The sequence below is a fragment of the Petromyzon marinus genome, unplaced genomic scaffold (genome assembly GCF_048934315.1).
Source record: "Petromyzon marinus isolate PM22_M1 ecotype Great Lakes invasive population unplaced genomic scaffold, UKy_Petmar_22M1.pri1.0 PM_G_Scaffold_82, whole genome shotgun sequence".
NCBI lineage: Eukaryota > Metazoa > Chordata > Hyperoartia > Petromyzontiformes > Petromyzontidae > Petromyzon > Petromyzon marinus.
Window position 1 is genome coordinate 150507 of NW_027423038.1, and position 16742 is coordinate 167248.

The 16742-nt window shown below is 49.4% G+C and overlaps 1 protein-coding gene across 1 annotated transcript in view; it reads left to right on the forward strand.

Annotated features, from left to right (window-relative positions):
* The window catches only part of LOC142905354 (3'-5' RNA helicase YTHDC2-like), a 181610-nt gene that overhangs the window by 138310 nt on the left and 26558 nt on the right, over positions 1-16742 (forward strand). The window contains exon 12 of the mRNA XM_076062953.1: positions 15864-16042. Within this exon, the coding sequence (XP_075919068.1) occupies positions 15864-16042 (179 nt within the window). The remainder of the gene's footprint in view (positions 1-15863; positions 16043-16742) is intronic.

The following is a 16742-nucleotide window of genomic DNA, read 5'->3' on the forward strand; positions in this document are numbered from 1 at the left end:
CTCACGATGCAACAATCTAACCCCAGAGACAAGTCTCTCGCAACCTCACGATGCAACAATCTGCCCCGGAGACAAGTCTCTCAGAACCTCACGATGCAACAATCTACCCCAGAGACAAGTCTCTCACAACTTCACGATGCAACATTCTACCCCTGAGACAAGTCTCTCACAACCTCACGATGCAACAATCTACCCCGGAGACAAGTCTCTCACAACCTCACGATGCAACATTCTACCCCAGAGACAAGTCTCTCACAACCTCACGATGCAACAATCTACCCCTGAGACAAGTCTCTCACAATCTCACGATGCAACAATCTACCCCAGAGACAAGTCTCTCACAACCTCACCATGCAACAATCTACCCCGGAGACAAGTCTCTCACAACCTCACGATGCAACAATCTAACCCCGGAGACAAGTCTCTCACAACTTCACGATGCAACAATCTAACCCTGAGACAAGTCTCTCACAACCTCACGATGCAACAATCTGCCCCGGAGACAAGTCTCTCAGAACCTCACGATGTAACAATCTACCCCAGAGACAAGTCTCTCACAACCTCACGATGCAACATTCTACCCCTGAGACAAGTCTCTCAGAACCTCACGATGCAACAATCTACCCCGGAGACAAGTCTCTCAGAACCTCACGATGCAACAATCTACCACAGAGACAAACCTCTCACAACCTCACGATGCAACAATCTTCCCCTGAGACAAGTCTCTCACAACCTCACGATGCAACATTCTACCCCATAGACAAGTCTCTCAGAACCTCACGATGCAACAATCTAACCCTGAGACAAGTCTCGCACAACCTCACGATGCAACAATCTACCCCTGAGACAAGTCTCTCACAACCTCACGATGCAAAAATCTAGCCCAGAGACAAGTCTCTCACAACCTCACAATGCAACAATCTACCCCAGGAGACAAGTCTCTCACAACCTCACGATGCAACAATCTTCCCCTGAGACAAGTCTCTCACAACCTCACGATGCAACATTCTACCCCATAGACAAGTCTCTCAGAACCTCACGATGCAACAATCTAACCCTGAGACAAGTCTCGCACAACCTCACGATGCAACAATCTACCCCTGAGACAACTCTCTCACAACCTCACGATGCAACAATCTACCCCTGAGACAAACCTCTCACAAACTCACGATGCAACATTCTACCCCTGAGGCAAGTCTCTCACAACCTCACGATGCAACAATCTACCCCAGAGACAAGTCTCTCACAACCTCACGATGCAACAATCTGCCCCGGAGACAAGTCTCTCACAACCTCACGATGCAACAATCTGCCCCGGAGACAAGTCTCTCACAACCTCACGATGCAACAATCTACCCCTGAGACAAGTCTCTCACAACCTCACGATGCAACAATCTACCCCGGAGACAAGTCTCTCACAACCTCACGATGCAACAATCTAACCCCAGAGACAAGTCTCTCGCAACCTCACGATGCAACAATCTGCCCCGGAGACAAGTCTCTCAGAACCTCACGATGCAACAATCTACCCCAGAGACAAGTCTCTCACAACCTCACGATGCAACATTCTACCCCTGAGACAAGTCTCTCACAACCTCACGATGCAACAATCTACCCCGGAGACAAGTCTCTCACAACCTCACGATGCAACATTCTACCTCAGAGACAAGTCTCTCACAACCTCACGATGCAACAATCTATCCCTGAGACAAGTCTCTCACAATCTCACGATGCAACAATCTACCCCAGAGACAAGTCTCTCACAACCTCACGATGCAACAATCTACCCCGGAGACAAGTCTCTCACAACCTCACGATGCAACAATCTAACCCCGGAGACAAGTCTCTCACAACTTCACGATGCAACAATCTAACCCTGAGACAAGTCTCGCACAACCTCACGATGCAACAATCTACCCCTGAGACAAGTCTCTCACAACCTCACGATGCAAAAATCTAGCCCAGAGACAAGTCTCTCACAACCTCACAATGCAACAATCTACCCCAGGAGACAAGTCTCTCACAACCTCACGATGCAACAATCTTCCCCTGAGACAAGTCTCTCACAACCTCACGATGCAACATTCTACCCCATAGACAAGTCTCTCAGAACCTCACGATGCAACAATCTAACCCTGAGACAAGTCTCGCACAACCTCACGATGCAACAATCTACCCCTGAGACAACTCTCTCACAACCTCACGATGCAACAATCTACCCCTGAGACAAACCTCTCACAAACTCACGATGCAACATTCTACCCCTGAGGCAAGTCTCTCACAACCTCACGATGCAACAATCTACCCCAGAGACAAGTCTCTCACAACCTCACGATGCAACAATCTGCCCCGGAGACAAGTCTCTCACAACCTCACGATGCAACAATCTGCCCCGGAGACAAGTCTCTCACAACCTCACGATGCAACAATCTACCCCTGAGACAAGTCTCTCACAACCTCACGATGCAACAATCTACCCCGGAGACAAGTCTCTCACAACCTCACGATGCAACAATCTAACCCCAGAGACAAGTCTCTCGCAACCTCACGATGCAACAATCTGCCCCGGAGACAAGTCTCTCAGAACCTCACGATGCAACAATCTACCCCAGAGACAAGTCTCTCACAACCTCACGATGCAACATTCTACCCCTGAGACAAGTCTCTCACAACCTCACGATGCAACAATCTACCCCGGAGACAAGTCTCTCACAACCTCACGATGCAACATTCTACCTCAGAGACAAGTCTCTCACAACCTCACGATGCAACAATCTATCCCTGAGACAAGTCTCTCACAATCTCACGATGCAACAATCTACCCCAGAGACAAGTCTCTCACAACCTCACGATGCAACAATCTACCCCGGAGACAAGTCTCTCACAACCTCACGATGCAACAATCTAACCCCGGAGACAAGTCTCTCACAACTTCACGATGCAACAATCTAACCCTGAGACAAGTCTCTCACAACCTCACGATGCAACAATCTACCCCGAGGACAAGTCTCTCACAACCTCACGATGCAACAATCTGCCCCGGAGACAAGTCTCTCAGAACCTCACGATGTAACAATCTACCCCAGAGACAAGTCTCTCACAACCTCACGATGCAACATTCTACCCCTGAGACAAGTCTCTCAGAACCTCACGATGCAACAATCTACCCCGTAGACAAGTCTCTCACAACCTCACGATGCAACATTCTACCCCAGAGACAAGTCTCTCACAACCTCACGATGCAACATTCTACCCCAGAGACAAGTCTCTCACAACCTCACGATGCAACATTCTACCCCTGAGACAACTCTCTTACAACCTCACGATGCAACAATCTAATCCCGGAGACAAGTCTCTCACAACCTCACGATGCAACAATCTAACCCCAGAGACAAGTCTCTCACAACCTCACGATGCAACATTCTACCCCATAGACAAGTCTCTCAGAACCTCACGATGCAACAATCTAACCCTGAGACAAGTCTCGCACAACCTCACGATGCAACAATCTAACCCCGGAGACAAATCTCTCACAACCTCACGATGCAACATTCAATCCCGGAGACAAGTCTCTCACAACCTCACGATGCAACAATCTACCCCTGAGACAAACCTCTCACAAACTCACGATGCAACAATCTACCCCAGGAGACAAGTCTCTCACAACCTCACGATGCAACAATCTACCCCTGAGACAAGTCTCTCACAACCTCACGATGCAACATTCTACCCCTGAGACAAGTCTCTCACAACCTCACGATGCAACAATCTACCCCGGAGACAAGTCTCTCACAACCTCACGATGCAACATTCTACCCCAGAGACAAGTCTCTCACAACCTCACGATGCAACAATCTACCCCTGAGACAAGTCTCTCACAATCTCACGATGCAACAATCTACCCCAGAGACAAGTCTCTCACAACCTCACGATGCAACAATCTACCCCGGAGACAAGTCTCTCACAACCTCACGATGCAACAATCTGCCCCGGAGACAAGTCTCTCACAACCTCACGATGCAACAATCTACCCCTGAGACAAGTCTCTCACAACCTCACGATGCAACAATCTACCCCGGAGACAAGTCTCTCGCAACCTCACGATGCAACAATCTGCCCCGGAGACAAGTCTCTCAGAACCTCACGATGCAACATTCTACCCCAGAGACAAGTCTCTCACAACCTCACGATGCAACAATCTACCCTGAGGCAAGTCTCTCACAACCTCACGATGCAACAATCTACCCCTGAGACAACTCTCTTACAACCTCACGATGCAACAATCTAATCCCGGAGACAAGTTTCTCACAACCTCACGATGCAACAATCTAACCCCAGAGACAAGTCTCTCACAACCTCACGATGCAACATTCTACCCCATAGACAAGTCTCTCAGAACCTCACGATGCAACAATCTAACCCTGAGACAAGTCTCGCACAACCTCACGATGCAACAATCTAACCCCGGAGACAAATCTCTCACAACCTCACGATGCAACATTCAATCCCGGAGACAAGTCTCTCACAACCTCACGATGCAACAATCTACCCCTGAGACAAACCTCTCACAAACTCACGATGCAACAATCTACCCCAGGAGACAAGTCTCTCACAACCCCACGATGCAACAATCTACCCCTGAGACAAGTCTCTCACAACCTCACGATGCAACATTCTACCCCTGAGACAAGTCTCTCACAACCTCACGATGCAACAATCTACCCCGGAGACAAGTCTCTCACAACCTCACGATGCAACATTCTACCCCCGAGACAAGTCTCTCACAACCTCACGATGCAACAATCTACCCCGGAGACAAGTCTCTCACAACCTCACGATGCAACAATCTGCCCCGGAGACAAGTCTCTCACAACCTCACGATGCAACAATCTACCCCTGAGACAAGTCTCTCACAACCTCACGATGCAACAATCTACCCCGGAGACAAGTCTCTCGCAACCTCACGATGCAACAATCTGCCCCGGAGACAAGTCTCTCAGAACCTCACGATGCAACATTCTACCCCAGAGACAAGTCTCTCACAACCTCACGATGCAACAATCTACCCTGAGGCAAGTCTCTCACAACCTCACGATGCAACAATCTACCCCAGAGACAAGTCTCTCACAACCTCACGATGCAACAATCTACCCCAGAGACAAGCCTCTCAGAACCTCACGATGCAACATTCTACCCCAGAGACAAGTCTCTCACAACCTCACGATGCAACAATCTAACCCCATAGACAAGTCTCTCACAACCTCACGATGCAACAATCTACCCCAGAGACAAGTCTCTCAGAACCTCACGATGCAACAATCTACCACAGAGACAAGTCTCTCAGAACCTCACGATGCAACAATCTACCCCATAGACAAGTCTCTCAGAACCTCACGATGCAACAATCTAACCCTGAGACAAGTCTCGCACAACCTCACGATGCAACAATCTACCCCTGAGACAACTCTCTCACAACCTCACGATGCAACAATCTACCCCTGAGACAAACCTCTCACAAACTCACGATGCAACATTCTACCCCTGAGGCAAGTCTCTCACAACCTCACGATGCAACAATCTACCCCAGAGACAAGTCTCTCACAACCTCACGATGCAACAATCTGCCCCGGAGACAAGTCTCTCACAACCTCACGATGCAACAATCTGCCCCGGAGACAAGTCTCTCACAACCTCACGATGCAACAATCTACCCCTGAGACAAGTCTCTCACAACCTCACGATGCAACAATCTACCCCGGAGACAAGTCTCTCACAACCTCACGATGCAACAATCTAACCCCAGAGACAAGTCTCTCGCAACCTCACGATGCAACAATCTGCCCCGGAGACAAGTCTCTCAGAACCTCACGATGCAACAATCTACCCCAGAGACAAGTCTCTCACAACCTCACGATGCAACATTCTACCCCTGAGACAAGTCTCTCACAACCTCACGATGCAACAATCTACCCCGGAGACAAGTCTCTCACAACCTCACGATGCAACATTCTACCTCAGAGACAAGTCTCTCACAACCTCACGATGCAACAATCTATCCCTGAGACAAGTCTCTCACAATCTCACGATGCAACAATCTACCCCAGAGACAAGTCTCTCACAACCTCACGATGCAACAATCTACCCCGGAGACAAGTCTCTCACAACCTCACGATGCAACAATCTAACCCCGGAGACAAGTCTCTCACAACTTCACGATGCAACAATCTAACCCTGAGACAAGTCTCTCACAACCTCACGATGCAACAATCTACCCCGAGGACAAGTCTCTCACAACCTCACGATGCAACAATCTGCCCCGGAGACAAGTCTCTCAGAACCTCACGATGTAACAATCTACCCCAGAGACAAGTCTCTCACAACCTCACGATGCAACATTCTACCCCTGAGACAAGTCTCTCAGAACCTCACGATGCAACAATCTACCCCGTAGACAAGTCTCTCACAACCTCACGATGCAACATTCTACCCCAGAGACAAGTCTCTCACAACCTCACGATGCAACATTCTACCCCAGAGACAAGTCTCTCACAACCTCACGATGCAACATTCTACCCCTGAGACAACTCTCTTACAACCTCACGATGCAACAATCTAATCCCGGAGACAAGTCTCTCACAACCTCACGATGCAACAATCTAACCCCAGAGACAAGTCTCTCACAACCTCACGATGCAACATTCTACCCCATAGACAAGTCTCTCAGAACCTCACGATGCAACAATCTAACCCTGAGACAAGTCTCGCACAACCTCACGATGCAACAATCTAACCCCGGAGACAAATCTCTCACAACCTCACGATGCAACATTCAATCCCGGAGACAAGTCTCTCACAACCTCACGATGCAACAATCTACCCCTGAGACAAACCTCTCACAAACTCACGATGCAACAATCTACCCCAGGAGACAAGTCTCTCACAACCTCACGATGCAACAATCTACCCCTGAGACAAGTCTCTCACAACCTCACGATGCAACATTCTACCCCTGAGACAAGTCTCTCACAACCTCACGATGCAACAATCTACCCCGGAGACAAGTCTCTCACAACCTCACGATGCAACATTCTACCCCAGAGACAAGTCTCTCACAACCTCACGATGCAACAATCTACCCCTGAGACAAGTCTCTCACAATCTCACGATGCAACAATCTACCCCAGAGACAAGTCTCTCACAACCTCACGATGCAACAATCTACCCCGGAGACAAGTCTCTCACAACCTCACGATGCAACAATCTGCCCCGGAGACAAGTCTCTCACAACCTCACGATGCAACAATCTACCCCTGAGACAAGTCTCTCACAACCTCACGATGCAACAATCTACCCCGGAGACAAGTCTCTCGCAACCTCACGATGCAACAATCTGCCCCGGAGACAAGTCTCTCAGAACCTCACGATGCAACATTCTACCCCAGAGACAAGTCTCTCACAACCTCACGATGCAACAATCTACCCTGAGGCAAGTCTCTCACAACCTCACGATGCAACAATCTACCCCTGAGACAACTCTCTTACAACCTCACGATGCAACAATCTAATCCCGGAGACAAGTTTCTCACAACCTCACGATGCAACAATCTAACCCCAGAGACAAGTCTCTCACAACCTCACGATGCAACATTCTACCCCATAGACAAGTCTCTCAGAACCTCACGATGCAACAATCTAACCCTGAGACAAGTCTCGCACAACCTCACGATGCAACAATCTAACCCCGGAGACAAATCTCTCACAACCTCACGATGCAACATTCAATCCCGGAGACAAGTCTCTCACAACCTCACGATGCAACAATCTACCCCTGAGACAAACCTCTCACAAACTCACGATGCAACAATCTACCCCAGGAGACAAGTCTCTCACAACCCCACGATGCAACAATCTACCCCTGAGACAAGTCTCTCACAACCTCACGATGCAACATTCTACCCCTGAGACAAGTCTCTCACAACCTCACGATGCAACAATCTACCCCGGAGACAAGTCTCTCACAACCTCACGATGCAACATTCTACCCCCGAGACAAGTCTCTCACAACCTCACGATGCAACAATCTACCCCGGAGACAAGTCTCTCACAACCTCACGATGCAACAATCTGCCCCGGAGACAAGTCTCTCACAACCTCACGATGCAACAATCTACCCCTGAGACAAGTCTCTCACAACCTCACGATGCAACAATCTACCCCGGAGACAAGTCTCTCGCAACCTCACGATGCAACAATCTGCCCCGGAGACAAGTCTCTCAGAACCTCACGATGCAACATTCTACCCCAGAGACAAGTCTCTCACAACCTCACGATGCAACAATCTACCCTGAGGCAAGTCTCTCACAACCTCACGATGCAACAATCTACCCCAGAGACAAGTCTCTCACAACCTCACGATGCAACAATCTACCCCAGAGACAAGCCTCTCAGAACCTCACGATGCAACATTCTACCCCAGAGACAAGTCTCTCACAACCTCACGATGCAACAATCTAACCCCATAGACAAGTCTCTCACAACCTCACGATGCAACAATCTACCCCAGAGACAAGTCTCTCAGAACCTCACGATGCAACAATCTACCACAGAGACAAGTCTCTCAGAACCTCACGATGCAACAATCTACCCTGAGACAAGTCTCTCACAACCTCACGATGCAACAATCTACCCCAGAGACAAGTCTCTCACAACCTCACGATGCAACAATCTGCCCCGGAGACAAGTCTCTCACAACCTCACGATGCAACAATCTGCCCCGGAGACAAGTCTCTCACAACCTCACGATGCAACAATCTACCCCGGAGACAAGTCTCTCACAACCTCACGATGCAACAATCTAACCCCAGAGACAAGTCTCTCGCAACCTCACGATGCAACAATCTGCCCCGGAGACAAGTCTCTCAGAACCTCACGATGCAACAATCTACCCCAGAGACAAGTCTCTCACAACCTCACGATGCAACATTCTACCCCTGAGACAAGTCTCTCACAACCTCACGATGCAACAATCTACCCCGGAGACAAGTCTCTCACAACCTCACGATGCAACATTCTACCCCAGAGACAAGTCTCTCACAACCTCACGATGCAACAATCTACCCCTGAGACAAGTCTCTCACAATCTCACGATGCAACATTCTACCCCAGAGACAAGTCTCTCACAACCTCACGATGCAACAATCTACCCCGGAGACAAGTCTCTCACAACCTCACGATGCAACAATCTAACCCCGGAGACAAGTCTCTCACAACTTCACGATGCAACAATCTAACCCTGAGACAAGTCTCTCACAACCTCACGATGCAACAATCTACCCCGAGGACAAGTCTCTCACAACCTCACGATGCAACAATCTGCCCCGGAGACAAGTCTCTCAGAACCTCACGATGTAACAATCTAACCCCAGAGACAAGTCTCTCACAACCTCACGATGCAACATTCTACCCCTGAGACAAGTCTCTCAGAACCTCACGATGCAACAATCTACCCCGGAGACAAGTCTCTCACAACCTCACGATGCAACATTCTACCCCAGAGACAAGTCTCTCACAACCTCACGATGCAACATTCTACCCCAGAGACAAGTCTCTCACAACCTCACGATGCAACATTCTACCCCTGAGACAACTCTCTTACAACCTCACGATGCAACAATCTAATCCCGGAGACAAGTCTCTCACAACCTCACGATGCAACAATCTAACCCCAGAGACAAGTCTCTCAGAACCTCACGATGCAACATTCTACCCCTGAGACAACTCTCTTACAACCTCACGATGCAACAATCTAATCCCGGAGACAAGTCTCTCGCAACCTCACGATGCAACAATCTGCCCCGGAGACAAGTCTCTCCAAACCTCACGATGCAACATTCTACCCCTGAGACAACTCTCTTACAACCTCACGATGCAACAATCTAATCCCGGAGACAAGTCTCTCGCAACCTCACGATGCAACAATCTGCCCCGGAGACAAGTCTCTCAGAACCTCACGATGCAACATTCTACCCCAGAGACAAGTCTCTCACAACCTCACGATGCAACAATCTACCCTGAGGCAAGTCTCTCACAACCTCACGATGCAACAATCTACCCCAGAGACAAGTCTCTCACAACCTCACGATGCAACAATCTACCCCAGAGACAAGCCTCTCAGAACCTCACGATGCAACATTCTACCCCAGAGACAAGTCTCTCACAACCTCACGATGCAACAATCTAACCCCATAGACAAGTCTCTCACAACCTCACGATGCAACAATCTACCCCAGAGACAAGTCTCTCAGAACCTCACGATGCAACAATCTACCACAGAGACAAGTCTCTCAGAACCTCACGATGCAACAATCTACCCTGAGACAAGTCTCTCACAACCTCACGATGCAACAATCTACCCCAGAGACAAGTCTCTCACAACCTCACGATGCAACAATCTGCCCCGGAGACAAGTCTCTCACAACCTCACGATGCAACAATCTGCCCCGGAGACAAGTCTCTCACAACCTCACGATGCAACAATCTACCCCGGAGACAAGTCTCTCACAACCTCACGATGCAACAATCTAACCCCAGAGACAAGTCTCTCGCAACCTCACGATGCAACAATCTGCCCCGGAGACAAGTCTCTCAGAACCTCACGATGCAACAATCTACCCCAGAGACAAGTCTCTCACAACCTCACGATGCAACATTCTACCCCTGAGACAAGTCTCTCACAACCTCACGATGCAACAATCTACCCCGGAGACAAGTCTCTCACAACCTCACGATGCAACATTCTACCCCAGAGACAAGTCTCTCACAACCTCACGATGCAACAATCTACCCCTGAGACAAGTCTCTCACAATCTCACGATGCAACATTCTACCCCAGAGACAAGTCTCTCACAACCTCACGATGCAACAATCTACCCCGGAGACAAGTCTCTCACAACCTCACGATGCAACAATCTAACCCCGGAGACAAGTCTCTCACAACTTCACGATGCAACAATCTAACCCTGAGACAAGTCTCTCACAACCTCACGATGCAACAATCTACCCCGAGGACAAGTCTCTCACAACCTCACGATGCAACAATCTGCCCCGGAGACAAGTCTCTCAGAACCTCACGATGTAACAATCTAACCCCAGAGACAAGTCTCTCACAACCTCACGATGCAACATTCTACCCCTGAGACAAGTCTCTCAGAACCTCACGATGCAACAATCTACCCCGGAGACAAGTCTCTCACAACCTCACGATGCAACATTCTACCCCAGAGACAAGTCTCTCACAACCTCACGATGCAACATTCTACCCCAGAGACAAGTCTCTCACAACCTCACGATGCAACATTCTACCCCTGAGACAACTCTCTTACAACCTCACGATGCAACAATCTAATCCCGGAGACAAGTCTCTCACAACCTCACGATGCAACAATCTAACCCCAGAGACAAGTCTCTCACAACCTCACGATGCAACATTCTACCCCATAGACAAGTCTCTCAGAACCTCACGATGCAACAATCTAACCCTGAGACAAGTCTCGCACAACCTCACGATGCAACAATCTAACCCCGGAGACAAATCTCTCACAACCTCACGATGCAACATTCAATCCCGGAGACAAGTCTCTCACAACCTCACGATGCAACAATCTACCCCTGAGACAAACCTCTCACAAACTCACGATGCAACAATCTACCCCAGGAGACAAGTCTCTCACAACCTCACGATGCAACAATCTACCCCAGAGACAAGTCTCTCAGAACCTCACGATGCAACAATCTACCCCAGAGACAAGTCTCTCACAACCTCACGATGCAACAATCTACCCCTGAGACAAGTCTCTCACAACCTCACGATGCAACAATCTACCCCGGAGACAAGTCTCTCACAACCTCACGATGCAACATTCTACCCCAGAGACAAGTCTCTCACAACCTCACGATGCAACAATCTACCCCTGAGACAAGTCTCTCACAATCTCACGATGCAACAATCTACCCCAGAGACAAGTCTCTCACAACCTCACGATGCAACAATCTACCCCGGAGACAAGTCTCTCACAACCTCACGATGCAACAATCTAACCCCATAGACAAGTCTCTCACAACCTCACGATGCAACAATCTACCCCAGAGACAAGTCTCTCAGAACCTCATGATGCAACAATCTACCACAGAGACAAGTCTCTCAGAACCTCACGATGCAACAATCTACCCTGAGACAAGTCTCTCACAACCTCACGATGCAACAATCTACCCCAGAGACAAGTCTCTCACAACCTCACGATGCAACAATCTGCCCCGGAGACAAGTCTCTCACAACCTCACGATGCAACAATCTGCCCCGGAGACAAGTCTCTCACAACCTCACGATGCAACAATCTACCCCTGAGACAAGTCTCTCACAACCTCACGATGCAACAATCTACCCCGGAGACAAGTCTCGCAACCTCACGATGCAACAATCTAACCCCAGAGACAAGTCTCTCGCAACCTCACGATGCAACAATCTGCCCCGGAGACAAGTCTCTCAGAACCTCACGATGCAACAATCTACCCCAGAGACAAGTCTCTCACAACCTCACGATGCAACATTCTACCCCTGAGACAAGTCTCTCACAACCTCACGATGCAACAATCTACCCCGGAGACAAGTCTCTCACAACCTCACGATGCAACATTCTACCCCAGAGACAAGTCTCTCACAACCTCACGATGCAACAATCTACCCCTGAGACAAGTCTCTCACAATCTCACGATGCAACAATCTACCCCAGAGACAAGTCTCTCACAACCTCACCATGCAACAATCTACCCCGGAGACAAGTCTCTCACAACCTCACGATGCAACAATCTAACCCCGGAGACAAGTCTCTCACAACTTCACGATGCAACAATCTAACCCTGAGACAAGTCTCTCACAACCTCACGATGCAACAATCTGCCCCGGAGACAAGTCTCTCAGAACCTCACGATGCAACAATCTACCCCGGAGACAAGTCTCTCAGAACCTCACGATGCAACAATCTACCACAGAGACAAACCTCTCACAACCTCACGATGCAACAATCTTCCCCTGAGACAAGTCTCTCACAACCTCACGATGCAACATTCTACCCCATAGACAAGTCTCTCAGAACCTCACGATGCAACAATCTAACCCTGAGACAAGTCTCGCACAACCTCACGATGCAACAATCTACCCCTGAGACAAGTCTCTCACAACCTCACGATGCAAAAATCTAGTCCAGAGACAAGTCTCTCACAACCTCACAATGCAACAATCTACCCCAGGAGACAAGTCTCTCACAACCTCACGATGCAACAATCTTCCCCTGAGACAAGTCTCTCACAACCTCACGATGCAACATTCTACCCCATAGACAAGTCTCTCAGAACCTCACGATGCAACAATCTAACCCTGAGACAAGTCTCGCACAACCTCACGATGCAACAATCTACCCCTGAGACAACTCTCTCACAACCTCACGATGCAACAATCTACCCCTGAGACAAACCTCTCACAAACTCACGATGCAACATTCTACCCCTGAGGCAAGTCTCTCACAACCTCACGATGCAACAATCTACCCCAGAGACAAGTCTCTCAGAACCTCACGATGCAACAATCTACCACAGAGACAAGTCTCTCACAACCTCACGATGCAACATTCTACCCCTGAGACAAGTCTCTCACAACCTCACAATGCAACAATCTACCCATGAGACAAACCTCTCACAACCTCACGATGTAACAATCTACCTCAGGAGACAAGTCTCTCACAACCTCACGATGCAACATTCTACCCCATAGACAAGTCTCTCAGAACCTCACGATGCAACAATCTAACCCTGAGACAAGTCTCGCACAACCTCACGATGCAACAATCTAACCCCGGAGACAAATCTCTCACAACCTCACGATGCAACATTCAATCCCGGAGACAAGTCTCTCACAGCTTCACGATGCAACAATCTACCCCTGAGACAAGTCTCTCACAACCTCACGATGCAACATTCTACCCCAGAGACAAGTCTCTCACAACCTCACGATGCAACAATCTACCCATAGGACAAGTCTCTCACAACCTCACGATGCAACAATCTAACCCCAAGACAAGTCTCTCACAACCTCACGATGCAACAATCTACCGCAGAGACAAGTCTCTCAAAACCTCACGATGCAACATTCTACCCCAGAGACAAGTCTCTCACAACCTGACGATGCAACAATCTACCCCAGAGACAAGTCTCTCACAACCTCACGATGCAACAATCTAACCCCAGAGACAAGTCTCTCACAACCTCACGATGCAACAATCTACCCCGGAGACAAGTCTCTCACAACCTCACGATGCAACAATCTACCCCAGAGACAAGTCTCTCAGAACTTCACGATGCAACAATCTAACCCCGGAGACAAGTCTCTCACAACCTCACGATGCAACAATCTACCCCAGAGACAAGTTTCTCACAACCTCACGATGCAACATTCTACCCCAGAGACAAGTCTCTCACAACCTCTCGATGCAACAATCTACCCCAGAGACAAGTCTCTCACAACCTCACGATGCAACAATCTACCCCGGACACAAGTCTCTCACAACCTCACGATGCAACAATCTACCCCAGAGACAAGTCTCTCACAACCTCACGATGCAACATTCTACCCCAGAGACAAGTCTTTCACAACGTCATGATGCAACAATCTACCCCTGAGACAAGTCTCTCACAACCTCACGATGCAACAATCTACCCATAGGACAAGTCTCTCACAACCTCACGATGCAACAATCTAACCCCAAGACAAGTCTCTCACAACCTCACGATGCAACAATCTACCACAGAGACAAGTCTCTCACAACCTCACGATGCAACATTCTACCCCTGAGACAAGTCTCTCACAACCTCACGATGCAACATTTTACCCCTGAGACAAGTCTCTCACAACCTCACGATGCAACATTTTACCCCGGAGACAAATCTCTCACAACCTCACGATGCAACATTCTACCCCGGAGACAAGTCTCTCACAACCTCACGATGCAACATTTTACCCCGGAGACAAATCCACGCGACCACGGGGAGAACGTGTAGACTCCAAATATACAACGCGTCACGGTCGGGATTTACCTGGCACTTGCACAAGGGCTAATTTTCACCACACTGTCGCCATGTCAGATGTTCCGTCCGGCACTGAAAATCAATGTTAGAAATTGTTTTTATTGTTAAAAAGGTTTACACGAGTTTGAGACGTGATTTGACTACTTTTTTAATGAGTGGGCTTGGGCAGGATGAAGATGAGAACACGACCGGCCAAGATACACATTCACCGTGGAGATTAAATCAGTAATTTGCAGGTGCCTGGATAGATTCTTGCATTGCAGGACCATGAGGGATGGTGACAGCTTGGGATGTCCCTGATCCAGTTGTAGATCGATCATGGCTTATTATTAATATGTGGCCAACGCTCTTAAACCTCTCTCACTGCCTCTGTCCACCCAGCAGTGTGAGGCGCCACGGTGGCTAGGAGATGTTAACTACCTCGCCTGATATACAGGAGGTCGTGGATTCAATCCTGACCCTGACGCCTGCTGTATATGCTCTCCCCGTGGTCACCTGGATTTTTCTCCGGGTCCTTCGGTGTTTCCCTCCACATTTTTAGAAGCATGCGTGTTAGAGTGTTCGTCTGCTGTACATTTCCATGTGATAAGCCGCTTCGTTGAGCTATCATTTGTGGCCGGGTCGCTATCGAAAAAGAGCAATGTAGCTCAGTGGGCCTTGCCTGGTAAAATACAAAAAATACTTTTAGTTGAATTCACCACCCTGTTTTTTCTCGCCCGATCCCCCAGGGCTTCGGTAGGCGAGCCCGGGCCTGACCAGAGCAAGCTGGCGAACGCCAGCACCGAGCTTAGCCCCGAGTGCCGTGAGCTGCTCGGCGTCTACCACCACACCTTGGACGACGACGACAAGGTGGACCTCGATCTCATCCTGCACCTCCTCAACCAGATCTGCCAGAGCCCCAGCGATGGTGGGTGCCATCCACCGCGCCCCGGCCGGACGACGGCGGCGATGGTGATGGTGATGATGGTGGTGGTGATGGTGGTGGTGGTGATGGTGGTGGTGATGGTGGTGGTGGTGGTGACGGTGGTGACGGTGGTGATGGTGATGGTGATGATGGTGGTGGTGGTGGTGATGATGGTGGTGGTGATGGTGGTGGTGATGATGGTGGTGATGGTGATGATGGTGGTGGTGATGGTGGTGATGATGGTGGTGGTGGTGATGATGGTGGTGGTGATGGTGGTGGTGATGATGGTGGTGGTGATGATGGTGGTGATGGTGACGGTGGTGACAGTGGTGATGATGATGATGGCGGCGGCGATGATGATGATGATGGTGGTGGTGGTGGCGGTGATCGTTATTATTATGATGGGAATGATTTGCTGTTGACACAACTGCCCTCCATCACGCTGCGAGCGTCTCGGAGCGATTTGCACTTTTCACTGGTGACATCTCAACAAGACTTTTGAAAGGGCAACCCCCCCCCACCAGTGGCAGCTGTCCCTGTGCGCCACGAGGTGACACGGCACCTGGCCTGTAAGCGGGGCATTAGTCTGGCCAACAAGAGGCAATGATCACCGCTTTGTATAATCCCAGAGAAGCAATTTGCAAGGGTGTTTTTAAAGTCTACAAATAATCATCATAACACCGGCATGCAGTTGGAGAACATC